General features: G+C 33.3%; 1 protein-coding gene across 1 annotated transcript in view; it reads right to left on the bottom strand.

Moving 5' to 3' along the window:
- Positions 1-4,302: 4,302 nt before the first annotated feature.
- Trhde (thyrotropin releasing hormone degrading enzyme) overlaps positions 4,303-27,844 on the bottom strand; it is a 379,293-nt gene continuing 355,751 nt past the window's right edge. Inside the window, exons 16-19 of the mRNA XM_020184854.2 lie at positions 14,533-14,700; positions 13,828-13,968; positions 11,130-11,211; positions 4,303-5,264 (exon numbers count right to left, since the gene is read on the bottom strand). Coding sequence (XP_020040443.2) covers positions 5,121-5,264; positions 11,130-11,211; positions 13,828-13,968; positions 14,533-14,700 — 535 coding nt within the window. The 3' untranslated portion in view covers positions 4,303-5,120. The remainder of the gene's footprint in view (positions 5,265-11,129; positions 11,212-13,827; positions 13,969-14,532; positions 14,701-27,844) is intronic.

Raw genomic sequence — 27,844 nt, 5'->3', positions numbered from 1 at the left:
GACAGGTTAATGATGAATTTGAGCCACATAAGGCTTTAGTTTACAGAGTACTGAATCTCAACTAATACCAGCATTAATAAACTGATTACAAATTTTAGCCTCAGTCTACTCATTGATAAATTAGAACTAATTATTTCAGTGTTATTAAGGGACATTACACTCAAAAAGTACCTGGAATTTAGTAGACATTCACATTTTTGTTCCTTTCCTATATATTAATTCTTTATCATTAATACAGCATACAAAAAATTTCATTCAGAACAAAATTAAGATTTAGTCATTTTTTTTCCTTTTTCTTAGTGCATTAGTGCATGAACTAAGAATGTCTGAAAAACAAACATTTTCAAAGTACTAAATCCTTAAAGTACTAAACATTTGAAATAGAAGCCCTTAAAATGCAGTTTTCAAAATCTAGGTAAAATCATACTATTTACTAGTAGTAGTTAAACAAGTCTTATGAAAAACTTTTTTAAAAAATGAAATCACCACATGCAGTATATTTAACATTAGAATCTATATTTTCAATAACTACTTTTGAAAATACTTTAGAGAGCTGTAAAACTTTCCTTGTCTAAACTTTAAAATAAAATTTACAAAGTAAAATTGAAATAAAAGTTATAAGAAAACATTTGTTAGACTTTTCTTGAATCTACACCACATTAAACAAAATATTTTATTTAAAAACTTGCTAATTCATTCAATGCAATAGAATTGAAAGCTCCTTTTATATAATTAATATTTGAAATTCTAGAAAAATTTATAAGAATATTTTTGCTTTCAAGTTCACATATACTAATTTAAAGAAATAAGCTAAATCCCAAGATAAGAACTGCTGAGCCTGCTTTAACAAATACATGATTAACTTAAAATTAATAAATTGTAAATAACAAATATGCTAAAACTATTTTAGAAACGTTGAACTATTTGTCCCTAAGTGGATTAAACATTTTTCCTGCTGCACAAATATTGTTAAATTGCTTCAGCAACATTTCCCAAGGATAGCTTCTGTTGGAACTTCTATCCCAATTATTAAATTATAATTTTAAAATATTACATATTTCCATAAATACAAGCATCACAAAGCCAAACAATGAAAATTATACTGAAGTTTTGAGAACTATTGTTCAAAATAGATCTGTATTATCTGCATCTAAAATGATTTACCCCTTTTCCTAGAACACATAAATATTTTTCATGTTGTCCTTATTCTGATTATTTCACTAGTTCTTTATGCTTTTTCATTTATTTTGATGAAAATCCTTTTAGTCATATTCATCTCTGTCTTCCTTTCCCTCACTAATGCTAGGTTAAATAAACGTTGCTCAGTCAAGTGTTGTCAAGTGTTAATTCAGCTATGATCTCTGAAAGCAGAAAAAATAAGTGTGGAAATCCTAATTTCTCATCTTATGTGCTTTTACTACTTCTTAACTGGGATTTGTGGTTACTTCAAGGTAGTGCTCAAGAAAGTCACTAAGCTATTTTAGGTCCATCAATTTATCAGAAAAGAATACCTTAAAGTTTTAATTACCAGCAGATTTTAATTAAATGTTTTATTGGATACTTCTTTAGGAACCCAATCACTACATCTAGTTCAGTGCTACATTGCACAGATTTTTTTTCACAATTCAATCTCCATAGATTTATAAACATCTTACTGAATATTATTTCATTGATTTGGATGCAAAGCATTTTATCTGCATTATGATAAAATTACTATTTTATTACTATTACTATCTGATAACATTACTATTACCTATTATTACTAATGGAGAATTTTGTGTTGAAAGTAAGGCAAATTATCAGAATTTTAATGTGTTGTTTATGCAACATTTTTAAAAAGTATCACTAATAAACTAAATTCTTTTCTTTAATACTTTACTACTCATGCTGACCAAAGTAAATGTGATTACGCTTTTCTTCCAGTTGTCTGAAATCATGTAAATTTGAAGCATAGACTAAAAATAATGCAATTATTGCAGATTTATTTAATCATGTATTTTGATTCTGCTTTGTATTTGCAAAATCTCAAGCTAATTCAATGAATAATGGTAGTTTAAACACGTATTTACTTTTTAGTGCAGGGAAGCTGTGTTGAGATACTTAGGATTCCAAAATAACTATAGTTCTAAATAGTTCATGTGACAACTCTGAGTCTAAATTTCATCTTGAGGACATACAGCTAAAAATATATTGTGTGCTTATAAGAAGTCAAATAAATCAGCATGTGTAAAAGCTCTTTGAAAACGGAATGTATTTTACAAATTCATAACCATAATAATCTTGTAACATATCACAGTTATAATACTTGTAAAGTGTATTACCAAAAATATGTTATATGATATAATTATCCTGGAAATAACATACACCAAAGGGAATTTCAGGGAGCTTAAAATATGCATTACTGATTTTCAAGACTAGACTTAGAACTGTAAACATTAGCCTTAAAGGTTGAGATTATCTATTTTATAAGCTTCAAATATTATAGGAAAATTTTAACAAAAATGTGTAAAAGTGGGGAAACCTTTTAATAAACAAGTCACCTACAGATGATTAATATCCAGGTGGTAAACAATTTAGTCCTTTCTAATTCAAACCAAGTTTTGTTGTTGTATATGTATTGACACAATAAATGTCAAAGACTAGATAGATGTTGAACACTTTCAACAATTTGTTTTTATGCATATATATGATTTGTATAACAGACAAAGAAGAGAGTAAAGATAGAAACTCTAAGTAGAAAATATAATTTTATAACTACAATTTACAGAATATTCCAAGAGATACCATTGGTTATTTTATTATTTTGAAAATATTACTTATTTAAACAACTAAAAAACTTTAAAGCCTGATATAATTTCAACATTGAAAATGATAAACTATTGAAAAATATGTAGAACAAAAATGTCATCTCAACACCATTGGTACCACTATACTGTTGAACAAGAATTATATGAGGTATTAAACATTGCACATAATTATACACTTAGGATTTGAAATTGTAGCTAAACCAGTTGTTCAAGGCCACTAAAATACTGAAAGAGGATTATGACTATTAACAGTGGGGAGGATAAAGAACTATAAAAGCTCTTCTAACTCAAAGTGATTTCACTGTAAAAAATGCCACAACTACTAAGAATTTTCAGTAATTCATGACACAAAACAAGACACCCAGTTCTCATTTTTTATCATCTCAGTTACATGAATTTAGTAGTGATATAGGGAATATTTGGGGCCTAAGTGGCAGTGTAATATTTATTATTATTATGTTTCAGAACTTGCCCCATAAGGACTTCATAAATGTGACATATAAAATAATTGTGTGACATGTAGAGTAATTGGATTTTATCATTTCTGATAGGTGGCATAATTTTTGTTTATACTAAGAATTATCATGGCTTATTAACACCACATAGAGTATTTAAGATTCATGTATTTTCATTGAATGAAGTGTTGAAAAATTTAAGTATGAGTAATTAGTTGCTTAAATGATAAAATTCAATTTTAGGTGGTCTTATTCTATGAATTATGGGATTATTTCTTCTTTCTATGCACTGAAAAGAATTCAATGGCACTAGGTTCATGAATGCCTATTTTTTTCAGTATTTGATGATTATTAGTTTCAGAATTCATTTGTTTCAATGATTTGCAAGATTTGGAGGACTGGAATGCCTCAGGAAAATAAGAAGTAGTCCACAAACACTTTACTCATTCATACAGTAGTTGCATCAATATTTTATAATGGTAAGCTTAAATTTTGTTAATTCTGAAACACAGAAATTATTTTTATAGAGCTGGCCTACTGGGTAAGAATGCCATTTAAAAAAACTTGTGTTCCACACAGCCATGAAAATGGCTATTCAAACTTCCCAGGTAGACAAAGTTGTTAATGCCAAAAGAAAGGCTTTGTATGTTAATACAATAAAAGCAAATTTGTATCTTAGGGGATGGTACAACTGGCACAAAAGGTCATTAAATGCTTATAGACCCATTGAGGTATGGTTGCTTAATGCAGGATCAGAGCAACACAGATACAGACTAACACACGGAGAAATATTTTAACTCTGCACCAGCCAAGATAAAATGGACAAACCTGATGGAAAATAAACACTTTCTCAGTGCTGATAATTATAAGTTTACACAATTGTCTTATGTGATAGGAAATGTGACCAAAATGCTGACAGAATCTGTACGCAAGGCTGCTACTATCCCAGGAGAATTAGAAGAGTGGTTAGTTTACATATGTAAATTTTGTTAGAATTTATCTTCACATAGTAGAATAAACCACTGTTCAGAAAACAGATGAAAAACCAGTTTGGAAATTTAGTTAGGACAGGAAGGATAATGTTGAGATAAACTCTTTCAAGCCTTTTCAAAGTGTCCATACACTTATAAAAAAAGAAATGTTCGTTGATCTAAAGAGATTCTTTGCACATATGCAGTGTACAACATACTATATACATATGGGGTCTTCCCTATGTACATACACATATGTATACACTATCTGTATGCTTTTCTAATTTATACACAATTTTAACTCAAAGAAAATGAGTTAGCAACACAGTAATCATTGCCAGACAATCCAAGTGCTCAAATAAATGATACTGATCACTTAAAGGGCTATTTTAACTCTCTGATGTCCAAGACTGAGAAGAGAAAATTTCCCTTTAAAGTTTTACTTTCATTGCAACACTGATTGTCATAGATAATCGTTGTGCTTTTGTATAATGCCCATCCTGGATGTAACATATATTCACATTCAACATTGGACATTTTAATAAGCATGCTGGAACACAGGCAGGACCATGCACAGAGTATCCGGAATATATTTTTTCCAAACTGACTGCAACATCAACATGCACCACTATTATATTTGGTCCTGTACAGCAAGAAATGTACAGCTGAAGCAACCATGGCAAGTTTCACTTGCAAGTTTCTTTACAGAAGAACACCCAGTCGTGAAACAAAACAGAATGAATGAAACAAACAAAAAAATCCCCCAAAACCAAAAGAAAAAATATCCTCCCACATGTTAACTCTGAAATTCTGGCCATTTTCCTCATTTCACTTAAAGCAGATTCTCTCACAAAATTCTGAGTTGAATTGTTCAGAAGAGAAACATGTTAGTGCCGCATAGCTTTTCCCAGCCATTGGAAAAGCTCATCTTGATAAAGTATTTTCCAGCGCACGTTGGCTTCCACAGTTTCCACAGCTCGTGAGAAAGAAGCAGCAGCTACCCCGTCATAGCTCTTCATGAAGTTCTTTAGCTGGAAATAGACATTTAAAATGGTAATCTACGTGTCTTAAAATGAACTCGTGTGCGACATAGAGGAACAAGAATCTATTTGAAACCAACTGCTACAATTGAAGCCAAGGGAAAACCTGAAAAGCAGTTTAACTTTACTTCCCTTTAGTAATTTTCTTTTGGTTAACTTTAAGTCTTTAATTTTGAAAGTCATGCAGCTAAACAATATATCAGTCTCTCATTAACTTTGTGGTAATTAACACCTCTGATGGGTGGGGCATGATGATAATGGCTGCCTAGGTTACTTTTTAGGGACTTGAAGCCACTTGTATTAAAAGTACTGATTCTTCACTTGGGACTAAACAGGTGACCCTGACGTCAGAAGGGCAAAACCTCCACCCTCAGCTCACGCTAATCCTGGCATGTTCGGAAGAGTAGTCCTATGAAGAGCTTTGAAGACTAATTACACAAACAAGTGCTTACTTCACCTCTGATCACCTTTCCTTCCTTAAATCATCCTGCTTCTTTATTCAATAAATACCCCTCAAATTTTTCTTCAAAGGGTGTATTTCAGATTTGCTCTTCCATCTCACTACACTTGGTCGCCTCATGAATGAACTCTCTCTTTTACAAAACTCATCATTTCAGTGATTGGCCATATTGCTCAGTGTGCAAAATAGGCCTGATTTGGTACCACAATCCTACAGAAGGTATATTTACTACTGTGGAGCATGTTTGGTAATGAAATGAAATATGACAGGTTTTGTCAGGTAGATGTGATATAATTGATTTTGAAATGCAAAAGAAAAAAAGAGTGAACATTACAATTTCAGCAGTACCAAATTCAGCTTGTTTCATTAACAGATATTAAGACAGACATATATATCTCTTCAGAATAGGTTGATAGTATTTATGACAAATATTAGATCTAACTGCAAGCCATATCCACTATAGGAAACAGTCTTACCAACTGAATATAAGGATCAAAGTTCTTTTGTTTGAAGAAAGAAAATGATTCTCCATCTTCTACAAATAAGCAGTACAGTGCTTGGCATTATCTGCTATGTCAAAGGATTACCAAAGTTACTGGGTGGGAAAAAAAAGTAATGGTGCTATGGAAACTGGATGATTAATGACATTGCAATCATCCCAGTAACTAGATTTAGAAAGAATAAAGGAAATATGATATCACTTAACTAGAGAACTTGAGCATTTCAGTTAGAACTTTTAAGTGCTTTTTCATATTTTTTACTGATATGAGATTTTATTTAGAGGTCCACATGCTCAGGGAATACTAAGGGAATTTACTTCAAGATTAAATACTGGCAGTTGTTCTTTCGGTTTGATATGTCTTAAACTGGCAACTAACCAAACAGCAGTTACAATGCTAATAGGCAAATGTGAAAAATCAACTTGCAACACAGAAACATTATTGGTGTAATTAGTGTGGGGTGTGATTCATCACTTGGTGGGCGCCACATGGAGAATATGCCAGGAAGGAAGCTTAGGGAATCAAGACAAGCTCTGGGGCGGGGAGAATGAGGTAGTAGTTGTTTAAAATGCAGTTAATTATACCTTTCCAAATTAATTTGGAATTTAGTTCATGGATCGTTGGCTTATTTATGTTACTTTAATGTTTAATGCTGCTTTAATTACAAGACACTAATGGGCTTTCTCAAACTTTATCATCTACTTTTTCTACAAAGCCCCATGTCTAGCAGCATTAGCAAAGGACAACCATATTTCAGAGCTATAGTCTTGAAAAGTCTTCAAAATTACTGTTCTTTCATAACAAACTTGTGATATAGCTGATGTATTTTCAGTGCAATCCTAAAAACTAATCTGACATTTGGCCTGATTTACACATATTAAGAAAAAAGGAAGGAAGGGATTGGAATTTATGGAGTATCTCCAATATTCCAGGCACTGTCATAGACATACACACATACACAAGAAGTCTAATGTAGTACTTGACTTATAATTTGAAACTTTAGCTGATTAAAATATGATACCTTTGTGTTTATATATTTATGTTTAGACTCATTCAATTTAGATCCATAAAGCAGCAAATACAATTTTGTTCTGTCTTGAATTTTGTAGTTTATTATAAAACATTATAGTGTCATATTTACATGTTATATGTAAATAAAACTTGCATCTATTTCCTTTAAAATATGTTCTGCATTATCACATTTTTTTCCTGGGCATTCACTGAATATGCCAGATAATGATCAATGCCCTTTGGCAACTTTAACTCTGTGAAACATGTCCTCTTGGCCTCTTTATGAAACAAGTCTGAATACAAAAGTAAAACTCTCTCCTTAAAGGCAAAGCATGGATTTGAATATGAACATATTACTGACACAAGGATAGTAGGTCAGATTATCCTGCAAGAGAACTCTCAGTAGACAATGTAACTGGTGAGTCTCTAGAGATTCATTTCTTAAATCACTATTTAAGTGTACTAAATACTTGCTGTGTGAGCTCAGGGACACTGAGGTGACTCATAGACATTTGAAGAGTAGCTTATTCATCAGAACACATCTGGCCCACTTTCTCCAGTTGCCATAAATTCATCTTATAGCCTGTATTCCTCTGCAGCTTTTAACCAAATTTGATCACAGTAGCCATCTCATTGGTGGTGGTGTATGACTGTGGTACCTTAAAGACCTCCTCCTCACTTCACAGGGTTGGATAGATGAAAGGCATTTGGAATTCCAGTCTGCTCATTTCTTCAGCTCTTTGGTAGATTTGCTGCTGTGATTACTTCTTTTTATTGTAGTTCCTAGATATTTATGCCATGCTATGCTTTTATCTTAAAACACTGCAAGCTTAGACACTTTTATAAAGTAGCATTTACTAAAATGGCAGTGTTGTACCTTTTGATTTTCTTAGCATAAAACTTCCAGGCATGTTTGTTAGTTCATCCATTAAAAGAATTTTAGTATTTTTTTAAAAAGTTCTTATTTCAGAGTACCTTAGACTCCAACATAATAAAGAATTTTTACATCAGATAGCAGGAGGTCAGATAGGTCCTGTCTGGGGGGTTGGTACCAGTGGGAGGGAGGGAATATATAAGCAAAGGGAATAAGAGTGTGAATAAGATGCAAATACTGTGTACACATGTGTGTAAATGGAAAAATGAGACCTGTTGAAACTATTCCAGGAATGGAGAGAGGAAGGGTAAAGGAGAATAATGGAAGGGGTGAATTGAAGTATGATATATTTGATACCTTGCAAGAAATTTCGTAAATGCTACAAAGTATTCCTAACACAAAAAAAAAGAAAGAAAGAAAGAAAAAGAAAAAGAACAGTGTATGGCAGAGATCCCTGGCCCAGGAAACTTAAAAAGAAAATAAAAAAAGAATTTTTATAATAAATTGAAAAACATAATATCGTCTTACTAATTATAGAAATAAAAAATTAGCTATTTTCTTGTGATGAGGCAAATGTCTTCAACATTGACTTACACATATTAAGAAGAATATAATGGGAATGTAAGTGGGATGTTTGTGATGCACAGGGTACATGTTCCTCCACAATAGTATTGTATATTAAGTTCCAGAGGCAGAAAAGGATTGCTTAATGGACCTTAGTGTGTACAAATGGCAAGGACCTCTGAGGTTCCATGAGGTTGGACTTCCATTAGTTTAAGATTAAAGAAATGATGGATTACCTCATGAAGAAATATTATTCAAATAGCTATGGACAAGTAATTAAAGGGGAGGTCCAGTTTCAGGACTACATTTGGGGAAGGAATCATAGAACAATATAATTACCTTTACTAAATTCCCCTAAAGCTGGTAAGGATCATTAAAAATATCACATCAGTTTTCAGAATTCATAAACATGCAGATTCCTTTTTGATCTATGGACACTTGGAAATAAGAACACACTGCAACCTAAACACATCTGGGTTTCTGGAAGTGACTGGACCGTATCTTGATTAGTCCTTTCTATTTACGGAAGGTGTTATGGTGGTGACAAATTAAATCCCCCAATAACTCCCCCTGTGAAAATAGTGTTTCCCCAATCTTGTAGACAATGATTAGACAATGAAAGCATGGAAAAGCCTCAGGCAGACGTGGTGAAACTAGAAACTAAAAGCGAGTAGCCCACAGTGAAGGGATTCATCCCTCATTCCACTGAGAGCTTGCATTGTGAAGTAAACTTGCTTTGAAGATAATAGAATAAAAGCCACAGTTTAGTTTCAGGTTTGAAATTGCATCTTTCATGACAGGGATACCTTGGAACATTGAAAATGTCAATTAAATAAAGGGCAAAATTAAATATATAAGTGAAATATGTAAAACAAAATGGTCAGGATGTGGTAACAATCAACCAATTAAATATCCATTTAAAAGATGTTTTTTATCATGAGTTGGGTCTTACTAAATCGAGAAAAATGTGAAAGGCAGAGTAGAGAAAAGAGGAAGAAAGAAGGGAGAAGGATCAGGAGAGAGGTGGAAGGAAAGAGGTTAGCAGAAAAGAGGACAGAAGGGAGAAGGAAGGGAACAAGGAGGGAAGAGGAGGGGGAAAGTGAGAGAGATCTTTCACTTCCCCTTTCACTTCTGTGTTCCTTTGAATGCCTGCACAGGTTGTGAATAAACGAATCCTTCATTCCTACACTAATGAATGTAAAATCACAACATTAAAAGTACTTCATTTAAATACAGAGAAAATTGGAAGCAATCATTAATTTAATTGTTCTTTCTGCTTCCTATGGGTATTAAAAGTTCTTTCCATTTAGCTTCTTTTATGTAAAAAATAGTAAAAAAAAAATGTTCTGGGATTTCAGTGCTAATCCTTCAGGGTTGGGAGCACACATCACAGGGATAAAGACTGAATTTTAAATCATTACTATCAGAGCCTTAGCTCAGCTCAGCTCACAGTCTGAAAGAATCCAAGTTAGTGTATGGGGGATGATCTCAAGAAACTGAGCAATAGTGGAAGATATTAAGGAGAGTACCAGGACTTATGCTTCTAGAAGAAAGGTGCTCAGTGTGTTCAAGTGATCAGCTCTGAGTCATGTCATCAGGCATTGCATCAGTGAAAACTGATGAAACCAGGATACTCAATGCCAAATATCAGCTAGATTGTATAAGGGGAGCACAAGAGGAAAAAGGCAGTAGGTGTTTGGAGCTCATGTCATTGTAATCAATTAAATAAATCTTTATTTTGTTCCAATTTCCTACATACTTAACTGTACCTATTTCACATCCCTTTCTTAGAGATGTAAGTTAATGGGGGAAGAGGGACATCTAGCTGGTTTATATTTCCAGAGAAATAAACCAGGGGTAAAAAGAAATTTTAGATACTCTTCAGTCTGTACCCTAGACCATTAAAACATCAAGCTTATTTTTATTAATAAAATTCATTTGTGATTGTGCCAAACAAACTATTTTAAACTATTCATTTCAATGTGGATTGTCATACAGGTTCTTTTCCACACATAAATTCATTCCATTTATCAGGGTGCTTTGTCATTATCTGTTGTCTACACAGTACTAACCACAAAGCAGAGACACTCATGTTCTGTTCTTAACCCTTTTAAACAAATACTGTCACTGATTTGATGGTCTTGTTAGTTAGTGGATACTAAACTGGGATCATAGAATTATCTGAATAGTAACTGATTGGGTCAAAGATTTCAAGACCGTATTTTAAGTACCCTGCCTTTGGAAATCATTATACTCAAACACTTTTCTAATCATTCAATGCTTAAAGTTATATTAGAAATAACCTTGCAAATGACTTTAAAAAGTTTTTAATATGTATGTGTTTCTTTGTAAAACAAATGAGTATGAATCTGATTAAAATAAGTGTTTGAACTAAATATATAAATTCATACTTTTATATAAGAAAAGAATTAAAATATCATATTTACCTCTTTAAGTTCACTTTCAGTATTAAGAAATTCTGTAACTCCACTGATGAGTTTGGAATTCATAAATAATGCTTCTCCATACCTCAAAAGATAAAAGGAAAAAGTTTTAATGTCAGTACAAGTAATAACTTAAGAAAAGTACTATAAAGATTTTTTAATCTTTCCCAAGGGTTCCATTTGACAAGAATTGCCAGAAATTATCAGATCTCTGAGCATCCCAGATCTATTCTCCAGGAATGAGAGAGGTGCAAAGAAATATCTATAACTATGGGATACTATCAAGTCCCACCTGATCCAACTCACAGCATTTCAAAGAGTCTAAATTGTAGTAAGTTTCTTGGGTTGTTTTTTTTTTTTTTTCAGAAAGCAGAGTTTCTTAAATTGGATGTTCCATTGCCAAATTGAAGGCTGGAGAAAAAAGATATAAAACTTTCAACTCTAAAGTAACCTAGTTCCTTCTAAGGGAAAAGATCCAATAAAGGAAAGAGGACTATGAACTATGAGGCAAAAATGGAAATAATCAGTATCTCACAGATTCTGTGGTCTGGTCAGTCACAATAGACTTTGATACTCTCCTATTTCATGTTTTTCATGTGGGTGTTAAAATATCTAGTTGGTCATTGGGATTTCATAATTCTTATACCACTAACACAATTACTTGACTTAAGTCAAACAGCAATGTGTATCAGTGAATAGAAAGAGTTCTCATTTTACTGATCCACCTCTACCATGCTAAAAGTAATTCATGGGTATCACACTATTAGGACTAAGTACTTGAAAAATAAGACTCTGGGGTTTTGGAAGCAAAGGTCCATCCAGACATCATTACAAGAGGTTTTCTAATGCTGACCTAGGTCATGGAACCTTGAATAATTTAGCTTCTAGGGAACTTAGTTTTCTCATCCATAAACAGAGGTGCATCAAACTAGATGCCTGTGTGTGTGTGCGTGTATGTGTGTGTGTGTATGTGTGTGTGTATGGTGTTGAGTGCCATTATAGAGACACAGAGACAGAAGGCAGTTACTGTAAGACTACTATAAAAAATAAAACCCTGCACTAGGGAAGTGGTAGCATGAAAAGAGAAAACAATCAACATTTAGGAAATTGTAAAATTGACAGGGCTTCAAATGTAATTGTCATATATGGTGAGGAAAGGTGGTGCCAAGTTAGAGTTTCAGGTGTTTGACCTGGGCAATTGGTGAATGGCTATAATATTTACCAGAAGACCAGAGGGAAATGGTGGATTTAGTTTTATAGGCACACTCCAATAGGGTTGCTCAATGGGGAATGATCTACCATAGGGTGATGTCCAGGTGAAATGCCTGAGTTAAAAATACTGATTTGGGAGTGATTGAAACCATGATATAGACGGAAACTAACACCAGGAAGAACCTGCAATGTGAGAAGACAAGTGTATCCTGGACAGGACTACTCATTATCTCCAACATTCAAGGATTGACAGAGGAGTAGATTGGGAGCAGACAATGAATGCATGCCCATTTGTCAAGATAAACACAACTATTTATAGATACAGTGAAACGTCCACTTTTCTAATTTTTGCATGGAGATCATGGACTCGCAGATAGAAAATCATACTAGGAACTGAATATTTTGAAGGAGACAATAAACTATACATATGCTGACAGATGCATTCCACTGATCTGCAAAATCAAAAACAGCGTATTGGTAGATATTTGACATCCTTTGAAGTGAAATGCTCATGTATATGAATTTGACCTTAACTATTTGGTCATTATATGATTCTATTATATTCATGACAGCAAATCAAGTACCAATCTTCCAATCATTCTAAGTTCTAAGCTGAAAATATTAAAAAGTCAATGTGCCTTCTAGGAATATCAGTGCTTTCTGACAATGAAATAACTATAGATGAAAATGTGTTTTAGTATGACATATCCATTTCAATTGAACTCATTATACCAGGACAACTGATAAAAATGTGCTTAAATATAGTAATTTGTATATTCATTTCTATGAGAACAGTAGTTCTGCTTACTACCTGGGAACATTTATGCTTGAGAATAACATTCAGTATTTACATGCTCTATAATAAATTTAATTTTAGAACAAGAGAGATTATCAGAGTAATAAATTAGCATTTATTATAATATATTTACATACATGATGCAATATTTGGTAAAATTGGGCTTAAGAATCTCACTATGAAACAAAATATCCTAGGAATGAATTCCACTGCATCTAGAATCATACAATGATTCAAGTGATTAAGGTATCTCTTTGTCATTGTTTTAGGCGGGCGTTTTATGATATGTATATTTAAAGGGAATTTAAAATAATTTGACAGAAATAATTAAATTTTCTTGCTATGGTATTCCATTTATATCCGATTTATAAATCAGTTTTCTATAACAGATACAGGATTTAGGCATTTTATGACATGATTTCTTCAATTTGAACAACTTGATGGATTTTCTAGAAAAGTTCTGCTAAGCCTTTTGTATGCTTCATGCTTCAACATGTAATTAATTAAGGTTATCAATCTTTAATAAATGAATAATTTTGTAGAATTTTTAAAGTAATTCTGAGTTTTGTGGAGTGGTAACATTGATGTTGATTCACTGTTTTAAAATCTAATTCTACTATCTGGGTCTTTGCTTCTCCTTTGTTAGATCTAATTTACTCATTCGAGTATGAATGATTAAGTTTTTATTTCTACCTGGTGTTTAATATCTTCCATTTATCTCTGAAAAACTTCCAGGCAAGGTCTCGACCGTGTGGATTTCGAGCTACATGGATTATGACATCAATTGCATCTTGATCCAGTACGACCTCAGAATTCAGTGACAAATTTAGAAGCCTGTTAAGGGTAGGATTGTGGAGAAATTTTTAGTCATATCATTAAACATTTTTATATTCTTACTAAAAATTACATGATCTAGTTCATCATATTCTTCAAAAGAATAGTCCAATGCAAACTTTTCCAGTACAAATTTATTATGAGAACAATTTCTGTTTATAAAATGGGGAAGACCAAATTCATAGTATTTTAATTAAATACATCAATTAAACACTTCAAAATACCTGTTGGATGGGGAAATCACAATTTTAATTTGATAACACAAACTCCCCTTTAAAATTCTTCTATAGCATTTCCTTTTCCAATGAAATATTTTCTTATACACATATATACATTTTATAAGATAATTAGTTGCAAAGCTATCTCTTAAGTCAAGAGGCCTCAGTCATGTTAAGATGGTAGTTTTCCTTAATTTTTGGAAAATACACTTTGCAGTTATGGCCATATGGTCAAGGAAATAAGAACAGCATCAGAGCAGTTTCACTAGTAGAGTCACAAAAATAAGACAATAAAATAAGGAGAATTATTACACTACAAAAATAAAGAGAAAATTAATTGACCCACCTATTTAATAAATTCCTGTCATCGCTGCAAGTTAAAGCCTCTAATAAGATCTTCTTTTCAGAAACTGCTGTGGTGGAGTGGAATTTCATCCAAATGAATTCCCAGACGTCCTCATCCAGTAGTGACACTCCTGTACAGTAGACGATGTCTCTAACATTTAGTGGAATTCTAGGGAAGCAACCCAAGGTGGTTTTCTGTCAATTAAAAGCTTTACTACATTGAAAAGAAAGACATGTTGCTTTGCTACACTCAGTTTTTTAAAAGATGATTTTGTTAATTAAATTTACCTGAAAGAGAATAATACTATAGTGTAATAATATTCAAACATAGGAATGACTGGATAAATAAAAATTTTTTATTTAAAGGAAGTTTTGAAAACAAATTTTGAAATTATATTTAAACAAAATAATAACAAAGTCTTCAAAAAAGAATAAGAAAGAGGTGCTTTCTATTTCCAGTAATATTAGTATAATTATTATCTAAATTTTTTTCTCCCACTATTTAAACTCAAAAATGACCCAACAAAGCACTAGGTGAAGATTAACTAATTTGGATAAAACAGAACCAATTTCTTTGAAATACTTAGATAACTTTTTGAGGATCTGTGTTAGAATTTGAAATCAGAGCCTTGTGCTTGCCAGGCAGGCACTTTATCACTTAAACCATACCCTCAGCTCTTTTTTGTTTTAGTTATTTATGACATAGAGTCTCATGTATTTTTTTCTTCCCTGACAGACAGCCTCAGGCCATGATCCTCCTATCCACAACTCCTGCAAAGGTAGTTTTACAAATTGTTGCTGAGATGGGAGTCTCACTAACTTTTTGACTGGTCACCATCCTCCTGATCACCACCTGCTTAGAAGCTAGGATTACGGGTTTGACCCACCACGTTCAGCCCCTGGATAACTTTTTCTGAATGTAATTTTCTTAAACAACTTTCCAAATTTTGGAACCTAGAATATTATAAATAAAGATAATAAACAGATAACAAAACCTAACTAGTAAATTATGGAAAAGTTGAAAATTCTATTTCCTACATTTATAAAAATGAATATTAAAATACTCTAAAATTTGACTGTAAAGTGCAATATTAGTCTGGGAAGCAGTGGATTTACTTAAGCTTGTCTATTCATAAATGATAAAATTTCAAGCCTACTTTATCATAGCGATTCTTTTCTTGGTTTTTTGGCAGTACTTGGGTTTGAACTCAAGGCCTTGCATGTGCCAGGTAGGTGCGCTACTGATTGAACCATGCCTTGAGCCCTTTTTGCTGTGGTTATTTTGGAAATAGGGTCTTGCTTTTTCTGCCCATGCCAGTTTAGACTGCAATTCTCCTATTTTATGCTTCCCACCAACACCAAGATTACTGTGTGCTACCACGCCTAGTTTTGTTTTGTTTTGTTTCCCCTTGAGAGGGGAACTCACTAACTTTTTCTCCTGGGTTGGCCTGGAGCTTAGATTGTCCTGATCTCAGCCCCCAGTGCAGCTTAGGATAACAGGTGCATTACATCACACCCAGATAATGGTTGAGTGGGGATATTGCTAACTTTCTCCCATCACTCCTGGGCTGCCTTTGAACCTCAACCCTTCTGATATCAGCCTCCCAAGTAGCTAAAATTACAGGCATGAGCCACTGGAATTCAGCTATCATAGTGATTCTTTTTACTAAGTATTATTCCTGTAAGTTTCAGTATAAATTCTACATTTACTTACTTCTAAAAATATTTCTCTAAAGGAATATTCTATACTTAAAGTTTTAAAATACATTTTTGTTTTTTGCAATAATCATTAATCTATTATTAAAATTTATAATTCAAATGACTCTCTTCTCTGGGTAATAGAAATAAGTAATGCCTTGTAAAGAATTAGAACCTTGTGGTTAAAATACTGGTATGGTTAAAGAGTATTTCAAAAATAGAAAGAAGAGGGCTACACACAGGACATTGTAGAGGTGTATAGAATTGGAAGAAGTATCACACAAAATTCATGTTTCACAGAAGACACTATACCAATACTATTCTGCTTTTTTTTCTAAAAGTTAAATATTTAGAGAAAAATTACTTTGCTAAGTAAAATCACTTTTCTTTATGGAATCAAAAGGCAAAGGTTTTGTTCATTTTGTTTGATTTATTTTTAAAGAAACAAAAGGAATACAGACACAGAATAAATCATCAAAGATTTTACATCCTGTTCTTATCTGCCATCTTAGCCTGCACCCCCTTTCTGTAGAGAATACCAACAAAGCCTTCCCAAGGGTTGGTGACACATTTTCCTTCCTTCTGTTTATGACTGGCTTGCTACAGGGCATACCTGAATACACTAAGGAATGCCTCTTCACTAATTTTGAAGAAATTTTTCACTTCTAGTAGATACAACATAAGATCACAGAGGTGCCTCAGTTTTTATTAACGTCAGTAAGAAAAGTAGGATACCAATCTTTTCTGAATCAACAGCTATAAAAAGGGTGAGTCTTTTTCTCTAAATATTATAGGATACAGAGCACAACACTGCATTATTGAATGACTTTAGACAACAGATTGATATAGCAATTTCAAGAGAAAACAATAAAATATCCACTGAAATCACTAAATCATCAATTAATGAATTTTTTTCCGATCAGACATGTTAGTAGCAGTCACTTTCCAAGATAAATTTTTCAAGCTATCAATGTACCAGAGAGAGGATGAGGACAGAGTTAGATTTGCCATTACCCACAGAACCAGTCTTCTCTATTGGTAGTTTCAAGTAGGGAAGACATACAGAAATATAGAAAAGAAGAAACAGTGAAGCAACAGATATTAAACTACGCTCATTGGAAAGTTTTTGAGTACCACATACTATAATGACTTGCAAAAGTCCATACATTTGCTCCCCAGTAGCTGCTGTTGGCTGATACTGAGCTGTGTATGAATAAATGGTTTGGCCAGTCCAAAGCCCCACTTGCTGAAGGAGTAGCAAAGGTAGAAAATAGCATTTTCATACAAAACTGTTTACTATGTTACATGTCTTACTTTAGTCAGTATCTGAATTATTTTTACCGTCTATATCTGTATAATTTCTGTGTTACCAATTTCTCTTTGCAGCAGAAGTGGATCTGTTCTGTGTGATGACATTTTATAATATAAAAACAACATCGTAATCTGAAAACATTCTATGCATAAAAGTCTTTCTAATGTTTTCTCAGCTTAGAAATAACTAATGACAATTTCTTTTTCACCATCTTATTTGGCGTCCCTGGGGTCTTGTATCTGGATGTCAATTTCTTCCCACAGATTTAGGAATTTTTGATCATTGGTATCTTTGAGAGAGCATTCTGTCCTTTCTCTCAACTTGCTACTTCTTGGACTTCCATAATATTTATATTGGTCTGTTTAATGTTATTCTATACGTCCCTCAAGCTTTACTCCTTTTTACTCCTTTAAGACTTTTCTCCTCTAACTGAATTGTCTCCAGTGATTTGTCTTTGAGTTTGCTGACTCTCTGCATTACTGGCTTACTGTTGAACCCCTCTGGTGAACAGTTTAGTTCCTTTACTGTGTTCTGCAGGTCCATGATCTGTCTGGTATTTTGTAACTATTTTTATCTCTGTTAAAATTCTCACTTTGTTCTCACATTTTTCTTTCAGCTTCCATGGGCATTTTTATAATAGTCATTCTGCATTCTTTGTCAGGTAAGTCATGTAACTCTGCAACATTGAGGTCAGTTTCTGCAGATTTATTCCATTGTTTGGAACATCTTTGTCTAATTCTTCATTTTTCTTTACTATTCATGTGGATGTCTGCATATCAGGCCCTTCTTCCAGTTCACACACGAGCCTCAAACAGGAGAAACCCCACACACAAATCAATCTGACTGGAGATTCTTGGGTCCTCTCCTAACCATTTCCCTTCCCAGAGAGAAGCAGAGAACTGTGCCTACTCTGTGCTGAGCTAAGAGAGGCATCATGGTGTCTAACAGTCCAAACCACTGTCTCTGTTCTCCCTTAGGTGACTAGATTGCATCAGACCCATCAGAACTTCAAGTCTGGTAAGTAAGGGAATCCCTAGAGAAATTGGGACATTGCATGCAAAGATCAACTCTTACTCTGCCCAGGAGAATGCTAACATTTTCTCTGTGCACAGTAATAGGGAAGATCTATTGCTACTTCTTTTATAAAAAACCACTGTCTCTGTCCTCCTGTAGGGGGCTTAACTGTGCCAAACCAGGCAGAGCTTCAATACTGATAAAACAGATGCTAGCTCTTTGGACAGTCTGGGAGAAGGTAGAGGATTAAATACTTGGGTCACATCTCTATCTTTGGAGGTAGATAGGATTTCTGATTGCTCACTCCATATGGAATAAAAGGATAATCTATGGAATTCAGAGCTGAAGTTGTCATCTCTATTGTCTGACAGATGGATAGACTGTGTCAGACCCATTAACGCTACAGATGAGGCAAGATAGAGCCATTTGTTTGGGAGCCTCTTAGGAAAAACTGGGATGCTGAGTACTTAAACTAGCCTTCTTTTCTTCCCTCAGAGAAGCTGGACCTAGGGGATCTCTTCCTGGTCATATGCTGTTATGCCAGAGGGCAGAGATTCTGGTGAATATCCATCCTGAATTTCTCCATTGTCTGATCAGTTCCTTTTCATCTAATTGTTAGTTTCTGGATGGCTCAAAAAGGAAATGTTACAATGAACTGTTAAGAATAAGTGTATTTAGGAGGCTGAGAAAGAAGGTCCAGAACTTCCTACTCCATGATCTTGTTGACATTACTTCAAGATGAGTATGGAGAATGATGGGGGAGGAGGTCAATCTAGCCAAGATACATTATGAATATTTATATAGAAATGTCACATTTAACCCCACCTGTACAACTTATACATGGTAATAAAACATTTTTTTTAAAGACTAGTAAATCCTTTAAGATAATAGCATTGTCAAGTCCTGGGCCTAACTAATTGCACTGCAGAATAATACCAATGTATCTAATATATAATTCTCTAATAGTTAAGCTGGCCACACATATCACCTCTAACCTCTTTTTAAATTACTTTTTTAAGTTAAGAAAAAGTAGTATTCTATCTCTGAGAAATATTTGATGCCAGCAAGACCAGATTTCCAACAGTAAGTATTCGTCATATTCACCAGCACTGAGATGATACTTGTTAAAACACAGCCTCTAGGTGACTGAAAAAAGACAGAGGTTAGCAGTATATCTAAAGAGCTACTATACAGCAAGCTGGATTTACACAGAGCAATGAGAAGAAATCTTGAAGTGACATCCAGAAATAAAGTTTTGGATAAGATGACCAACACCCCCAAGAAAGCTAACATAAGTATTCTAGCCAGGCCTTAGAAGGCAAAGCTGCCTACAATAGAAGGTTCTGCATCTGTACCTACTGGTGCAAACCAGGAGAAGGACTGCATAATTTGGGTGTGCTTTATACGGACAGCAGGCCAAATTTCAGTCTTGTCAGCAATCATCCCTTTATGCATAGCAGATGTATTAAACTTGATTACTATGAAAATGAACCACACATATGTTTACATATATAATCTGAAATCTGTTGATGGTACATTGAAAAAATAATACCCAGTCTCAGGTACAAATTCCCCACATCTCAGGGAAAAAAAGATGGCTCTATTAGCAGAAACTAGGAAGTATAATTGCATAGGTTCATTTTGCAACTTAGAAAGCAAAGATATAACTTATTAGCCTAAGTATACTATACTATACTATGCTTTTTCTGGCTGATGCCCACCTCACCAGTTCCTCATCTTCCATACCCATCCAACAGATAAAGAATCCATGTATAGTTCACAAGATTATGTTTACTCATCACTGAAAATAAAACAAGATTGGTAAGCATTGAATATGCCAAGGGGCCTGAATTCCCAGTGACTTCTACTGTTAATGAAATCCCCTTTTGTTGCTAAATTTGTAAAAATGTTCTAATAACATTTTAGCAAAATGATTGCTCTGGGGACAGTTTAAGATTTCTTTGTATAAACCAAAGTCATTAGAAACAAATGGAAAAGCTCATTTGTTTGTAAAGCATGAGCTAAGAAACCCACAGAACCCATAGTTATGAACAGTGCAAATGAGTCCTATGAGACACTCTGTATCAGGATTACAGGGAGAGGGCCCCTCCTAGCAAACATGAAAATTGTTTATGAAGATGTGAATATCCCCATGCTCACTTCTTTTTAACTGCTGTCTCAGAAGTAAATCTTTTAATGGAATTTTATAATCTGGGAAGGAAAGCTGTATATGTTTTTTTTTCCTCTAGGTATGGTATTCATACATGGACAGTGAGCTAGTTGCTTATAACTATTCTCATATAAGATGGATGGGGTAATGTGTAAGCAAAATGAAATGCCTTTATTTTTCTTAGGGTAGTAACATTGCAGGAATTATTACCTAATTAGTTGTAACTTGTACTATGGGTTTTATTCCATTCTCATTTTAAATAAGATTATGACAGAGTTCATTTATATAATAAAATTTTGAAAGCATAGAAGTATAGAACTTCAGTATATCATTATAAAATAATTTATTTTCAAGTTTCAGTGGTATTTTTAACTTTTTGTCTTGCTAGGAGCAAGTGCTTGAAAACTAAATGTTTTGGGGGTAGATGGTTAAAAATTAAGTAGGTAGAAAGATAAAGATATGCATCTTTCAGAAATTCTTTTTTTAAACTGAGTTAAAAATAATGATGTTTGTCTTAGGGGGGACTGCTCTAACAAAGTATCATAGACTGGGTGGCTTATGAACAACAGAATTTCTCACAGTTCTGATGGCTGAAGTCTGTGATGGGTGCCAGCAAGGACAGGTTCTGGTTAGGGTCCTCTTAGGAGCACAAGGCACAGAGTGCTGACCTCTCATTTTATCCTCACATGCACAAGGAAGGCTACAGAGCTATCTGAGATTATTTTTTTAAATAAAAGCATTAATTCAATTTATGAGGGTTCCATTCTCATGATATAATTACTTTCCCAAACCCACACCTCTTAATATTATCGAATTAGGGATAAGAATGTCAACATATGAATTTGGGGGGAACACAAACCTTCAGTCCATAACTTTAGTAGAATGAGACTAAATTATAGTAAGTTGGCACTTCAGGAAATAAATGAAAATTGTGAAGTGGATTGATAAACTAAGATAATAAGAAAACTTGCAAAGACTTTGTTATGAAAGTTTTTATTTCTATATTACCTTTTAAGGTTAAAAAATCCTGGACTCATCCAAAATATCAACAATAAGATATTAGTTGAAGTTATGATACAAGTGGACACTGCAAAGAGCAACATAGGTCAATATTTACTAATATGATAAAGTATATTACTAAATGCATAATATAATATACATATAAATTTATATTATTTCAATTATATTATAATATGTATGGTAGGGTTGTGTTAAGTTTAAAAAATAAAATGCATTGCATGTTCTTAGGGGAAAAATGACTAAAAGTATAAATGAGAATATTAACATTTGCTCAAGGTCTAGGCATTGTAAGTAGCTAGTCTTTTTATTAACTCATATATTTCAAGTTTAATGATTAAATTACTTTTACTCTTACTTTGAAAATAAAATTTATAATTACATTTGTAAAGATAAAATTGATGTTATTAGAATAAAATCTATGCAATGTATAGAATTTTTTATATTTGCAGGAATGATTCTGATGATATGTTTAAAATAAATTTAAGTTTTCCAGAGAAAATATATACTTGCTGAAGAAAAAACACACTGTTTTAAGATATAAATTTTGATAATTAAATCAAAAAATGGATCTATTTCTAAACAGTCTCTCAGTTGAATTACTTTGGACAATAACTACTTCTTGGTCTGGGCAAGTCAAGGTCATTGCTTTGACTTCATTTTTCATCCTAATTGGATAGGACTAAATTACATGAGTTCTAAAGTCCATTCTTTCTCTGTTCATACCAGATTATTTTCATTAGTGATTGTATTAACACTACAATTAAATGTGGATTTAATTATTTTCAGACAATGAAAAATATTGCTCAAATAACTAGCCACTTTAAGAGCCCCTCTTCTTTCTAGTGTACTACTCATGCCATTGATGTAGAATGGAGGCTAATCTTTAATTAATTTTAATTAATGTACAATTAATTGATTCATTTGAAATCTCACTTGCCTATCACAACTAAAAATTAAAAGCTTTGATTCAGGCTTCCTTTCCAGCATTCTACATGATGTTCTGCCTAAAATATGCTTGCACTCTTCCTTCTTCCAGGACAATCCACAACTTGAAAGAATCACACTAAAAAATAAGCTCACTTACAAAGAGTGACCTTATTCACGGAGTTCTCTATCTCCATTCCTAACTCTAGTCTTCAGTCTCTTGTCTGCAACTATTCTAGAATAAAATTTTAAAGCTATTTACAGGAAATTAGTGACTTTGCACCTAAGAGTCAATTTACTCATCTTGAAAATGGGGATAATAATTCTTTATAGAGCTGCTATTATGATTAAATGCAATAATTTTTGTTCAGTGCTTGGCATAGTACCTGCTTTAAGGGCTCATTGTGGGTTTTATCTCTGTGGTGTGTACAGTCCAATGCTGGGGACACAGACAATTGTCCCAAAATGGAAGAAGTATAATGCTCCTCCTCCTCATTATTTTTATTACTATTATCATTAGAATGAATTAGCAAGCAATATTCCTGTCTTTCTCAAATGAGTAATGGTATTGTTTTAAAAGCAGCATAAAAATTTTAAATGATCTAACCAAAATTGAATGATTTATTTAAAATCATGACTTACAATATATCTCAAGTTCAAGGTATATAATAAAACTCACTTGTATAATCTGACTTAACTTTCCTGGTATGCTTCTCAATCAAATAGTATGCCCCAAGTTAGATATAACAATGCTGGCACCCAGAAGGAACATTGTTTCTAGGAGTTTTTACAATACTCCAAGCAAAGAGAAGACAGAATCCCATGTGAAATGTGCAGCCAGTGACCTGTGGAAAGGTCACTAGGCAGCAATGCCAATACCATTAGTGAGGCACCTTTCATGCCACAGCGACAGCGGCTCTGTTTCTGAAGAGTTCTCTTACTTGGGCCTAGCATTACTCATTCTCACTGGACCTTAAGTTATAACACAAAAGAATACAAAAACCTCCGAACAAAAGAAAAGACAGTTCAAAAACAGTCTGCCCTTTGTACCTCAAAGAACAGTGATGGGAGAAATCTGGTGGTGAACAGAACAAATATATTTAAAACTTTTTGGATGTGTTCTGAAATGATGTTCGATACTTCTTGGAAATTTTAATTTTGCACATTTCAAAGTACCATAGGCTATTTTTTCTATATGTAAAGAAAAAGAATTGCTGTTGGTGGTACGGTTTTAACTCTTCACATCCTGGGTATATCTAAAGATCATACACCCAGATCTATAAGGATCCCAGATGATTGATCTCCTTTTAACTGGTTTTTAAAATTAGAGTGACTTTACTTTGAAAGAGACATTCAATTTACATGGAAACAGTGCATATGAAGTTGTTTTTTAAATATCTAAGTTCTGTATATGTAGTGGTATTATTTCTAGCAGCCATGCAGCTGGTGGTCAGGGAGAGAAAGATGAGGGCTAAGTGTCTGGGTACATGACCACTTTATCAAACATAATTGCTAAAGCAAAAAAATGTAAGAAGCAAAGTGACCCAGACAACACTAAAAAGAAGACAAACAGAACACATCAAAGAAAAAGTAGAAAAGACAGAAAGCCCACAAGTGAGAAATGTACAGAGAGGCTGAAATACTCAGTGGGTGACACAGACAAGAAAAAGACCTACAAAATGGTACAGTGAAAACAAAGTCAATAATTGAAGGAGAATTTATGGCATGCTTTCAAATTTTCTTTGGTCTGGATTTTAAACTCATCCTACTGCAAAGTTTAGAACAAGAATATTTAAATATTTCACAACTTAGAACCCTCGGAATAAATACATCAAAAATCAATCACCCATAAGAGCTCAAGAAATGCTTGTGACAAAAGCAGAAAAATTAAGATTTCTCTGGTGACTCACTCTAAAATAGTAAGCATCAGGCTGATAATATAAATAGCTGTAAGAACTAACAGAATTTAAAACTTAAGAGGTGTACTGTTGTAGTAGAAGTTGTGAAATGACTGATAAATTGCTCTACTTATAAATGGTTGTGTTAAAAATGAGGTAAATTCTTTCCTGATAATCACCTACCTATTATCCATGGCTTTTCAATACATCTGCTCTATCTTAATTGAATATGTGGTTTCTTCTTTTTTTTTTTTCTTTTATTATTCATATGTGCATACAAGGCTTGGTTCATTTCTCCCCCCTGCCCCCACCCCCTCCCTTCCCACCCACTCCGCCCCCTCCCTCCCCCCCCCACCCCCGTCAATACCCAGCAGAAACTATTTTGCCCTTATCTCTAATTTTGTTGTAGAGAGAGTATAAGCAATAACAGGAAGGAGCAAGGGTTTTTGCTGGTTGAGATAAGGATAGCTATACAGGGCATTGACTCACATTGATTTCCTGTGCGTGGGTGTTACCTTCTAGGTTAATTCTTTTTGATCTAACCTTTTCTCTAGTACCTGTTCCCCTTTTCCTATTGGCCTCAGTTGCTCTTAAGGTATCTGCTTTAGTTTCTTCTTCACTCAGCTCCAGTCAGGGCATTGTAAATCTAAATGTTTGCTGTAATATGAAGTCTTCATATATCAAATAAATAATGATGTTGCCTGGATCACAATAATTAGGAATCAGTACTTTAACTGGTAAGATGAAAGATCAATGATCTGAATGACACATCAGTTACAACAGCAAGAACATAAGCACTGTTATTTACATTATCACTCAGGTCTGAGTATTTATGCAAAAATCCACTGAGTTATATTAGGCTTTACCTCAACAAAAAAACATTGGTTGCCTAAGAATAATTTATAGCAATAGTCATCATCTTTTGTATTCTTCACACAAAGGGGGAAATTACACAGATTTACTGTATCCATCAAATCAGGACTTCTATAAATGTGAGGGATTGGTGAAAATGCAGTTTACCTTCAGCTCCAATGCACTGTCAAGGTCACTGAGGTTAACAAGCCTGATTCTCAGCCTGGGGAGAATTATCATAATTTAATTTTTGTCATAACCTCTAATCTGTCAGGAGAACCAGATGAGTAATACATTTTTCTTACTTGAAAGGTCCCTACTCAAAAATAGATTTTATTTTGGCCAAGGCAAATGTGACTACTTGTTTGTGTGTATATATGCATATATATAAATTGTTCAAAGTATAATTTCAGATTTTCATAGTTTTAACCAATAGATTTAGTACAATGCTGTACTTTTTAAATTAGAAGGGTATTACACACAACAAATCTCAGATACTGTATGGCCTCACTGAAATTGACCTGTTATCTTTTCATGTGAAAAAGTTGTAAAACACATCATTTAAAATATATGTGTGTTTTAAGGAATAAGGAATGATATAATTAAATAGTTAGGAAGAATTTAGCTCTGTTATAAGAGGTAAAATAAAACTATTGAAAACAAGATAACCTCAACTCTGGAGAAAGAATTGTGCAGGTGGATGAAAAATTATAAAGTAAACAAAAAACACATTTTGAATTGGGAGATGATATAACTGGGGAAAATACATGAGTTCATTAATTTGTGGAATAATTGAAATATTTGAAACGTAAGTAAGCATAGACACATGTAACTGGCAGGTACTGAGTAAAGCATTGCATGTGACTAAAACAATGAGAAAATATATACACTTCAGTAGTTGTGTTTTATATTTCAGGATGAAATAAGCAAGTTTTATTTATATGTATAAATTAAGTAGAAGTCACCTCAATATTTTTCTATTTTAATTTTTAAGTATATGAAGAATTTCTTGCAATTAGAAAGGAAATAAAAGAAACTACTTAGTGAAGGAATCTGGAAAATAAATGGGTTTTGTTGTTGTGAATTACATATTATTTTGTCTTTATACCATGGTTCACCCCTGTGTTTTTTCCTCCTACACAATTAAAAACCATATGGTGATGACAGCTGATGATAATAAATTGTCTAAATTTTATGAATAACAGTAAGGAACTGCCTACTTGATATTTTTTTGCTCCTCATTCTTTCATGAAAGCCTTAAGAAGTAAAAGTAGGATGAGGTTATAGTTAAGAGTTTAACTTGTAATATTTTCTTGATATTCTACCAAAGAAAAATACTAAAGGATATTGGATATAAATCAAATTTTGGATATAAAGCAGACACTGAGGGTATATGTGTTAGTTCCCTAGGGTTGCCATAGCAAATTACCATACAATAATCTTAGTGGCTGAAAACAGAAATTTATTCTCTTGCAGACCTGATGCCAGATGTCTAAAATTAAGCACGGTTACTTCCTTCTGGAGTTTCTGAGGGAGAATTCTTTCCATGCCTCTCCCCTAACCTGGTGGCTCCAGAAATCTTCAGAGTTCCTTGATTATAGATAAATCTGTCCAAACACAATGTCTGTTTTTACATAATTTAGCCCCTGTATCACCATGACTTCTTTGCTGTGTCTTATAAGGATACTCATCATTGGATTTCAGGAATCTCTCTAAATCCAGGATTATTTCATCTTGAGATCCTTAACTACATCCTCAAAGATCTTATTTCTAAAGAAGTTCATACTCACAAACATGAGTATGAAGGGTTTAGGATTTAGAGGCAACTTTATAGGTCACTGTCCAACCCATGACAGTATGTATATGTGCTTTTAATGCTCCTGTTGCCAGGAAACTAGAAGCCACCAAACTTTTAACTTATCACCCTTCATATATTCTAAGATACATGAAGAACAATACCTGACACTTAACCATTTTATCATAATTATCGCCATGTTAAGTAAATGTTATGCAATCAATGGAAGGAAAACTAACATGAATTTTTATTTTTTTGCTTTGAGATAGAGTAAATTATATAGATAGATTTAGTTCTAGGTCTTAATTGCAAAGAGTGAAACTTAAACAAAATGGAAATCTTGGTGGTGTTAAGGGGCGCTTCTTAGGAATTGGTGAAATGTAGTTTTAATCTTTTTGTTATAGTGGTTGACAGTCATTGTAATTAACCTTATACTCAAGGTATCCAAATATATAATCTTTCCACTGTCAAGAAAAAATAATGTTTTGGAAACTACAAATATTGTTTGGCTATTTAGCTTTAATAAAAGTGATGAGTATTATGAGTTTAATCAGCATTGCTCCATGAATTTCCCATGTAAATGTATATTCACCCTGTAATTGTTTGCAATAAGCAGGCTATTTAAATAAG

This window comes from Castor canadensis, chromosome 8 (genome assembly GCF_047511655.1).
Source record: "Castor canadensis chromosome 8, mCasCan1.hap1v2, whole genome shotgun sequence".
NCBI lineage: Eukaryota > Metazoa > Chordata > Mammalia > Rodentia > Castoridae > Castor > Castor canadensis.
The sequence above is the reverse complement of the archived record's forward strand: the minus strand, read 5'-3'. Positions and strand labels throughout refer to the sequence as shown.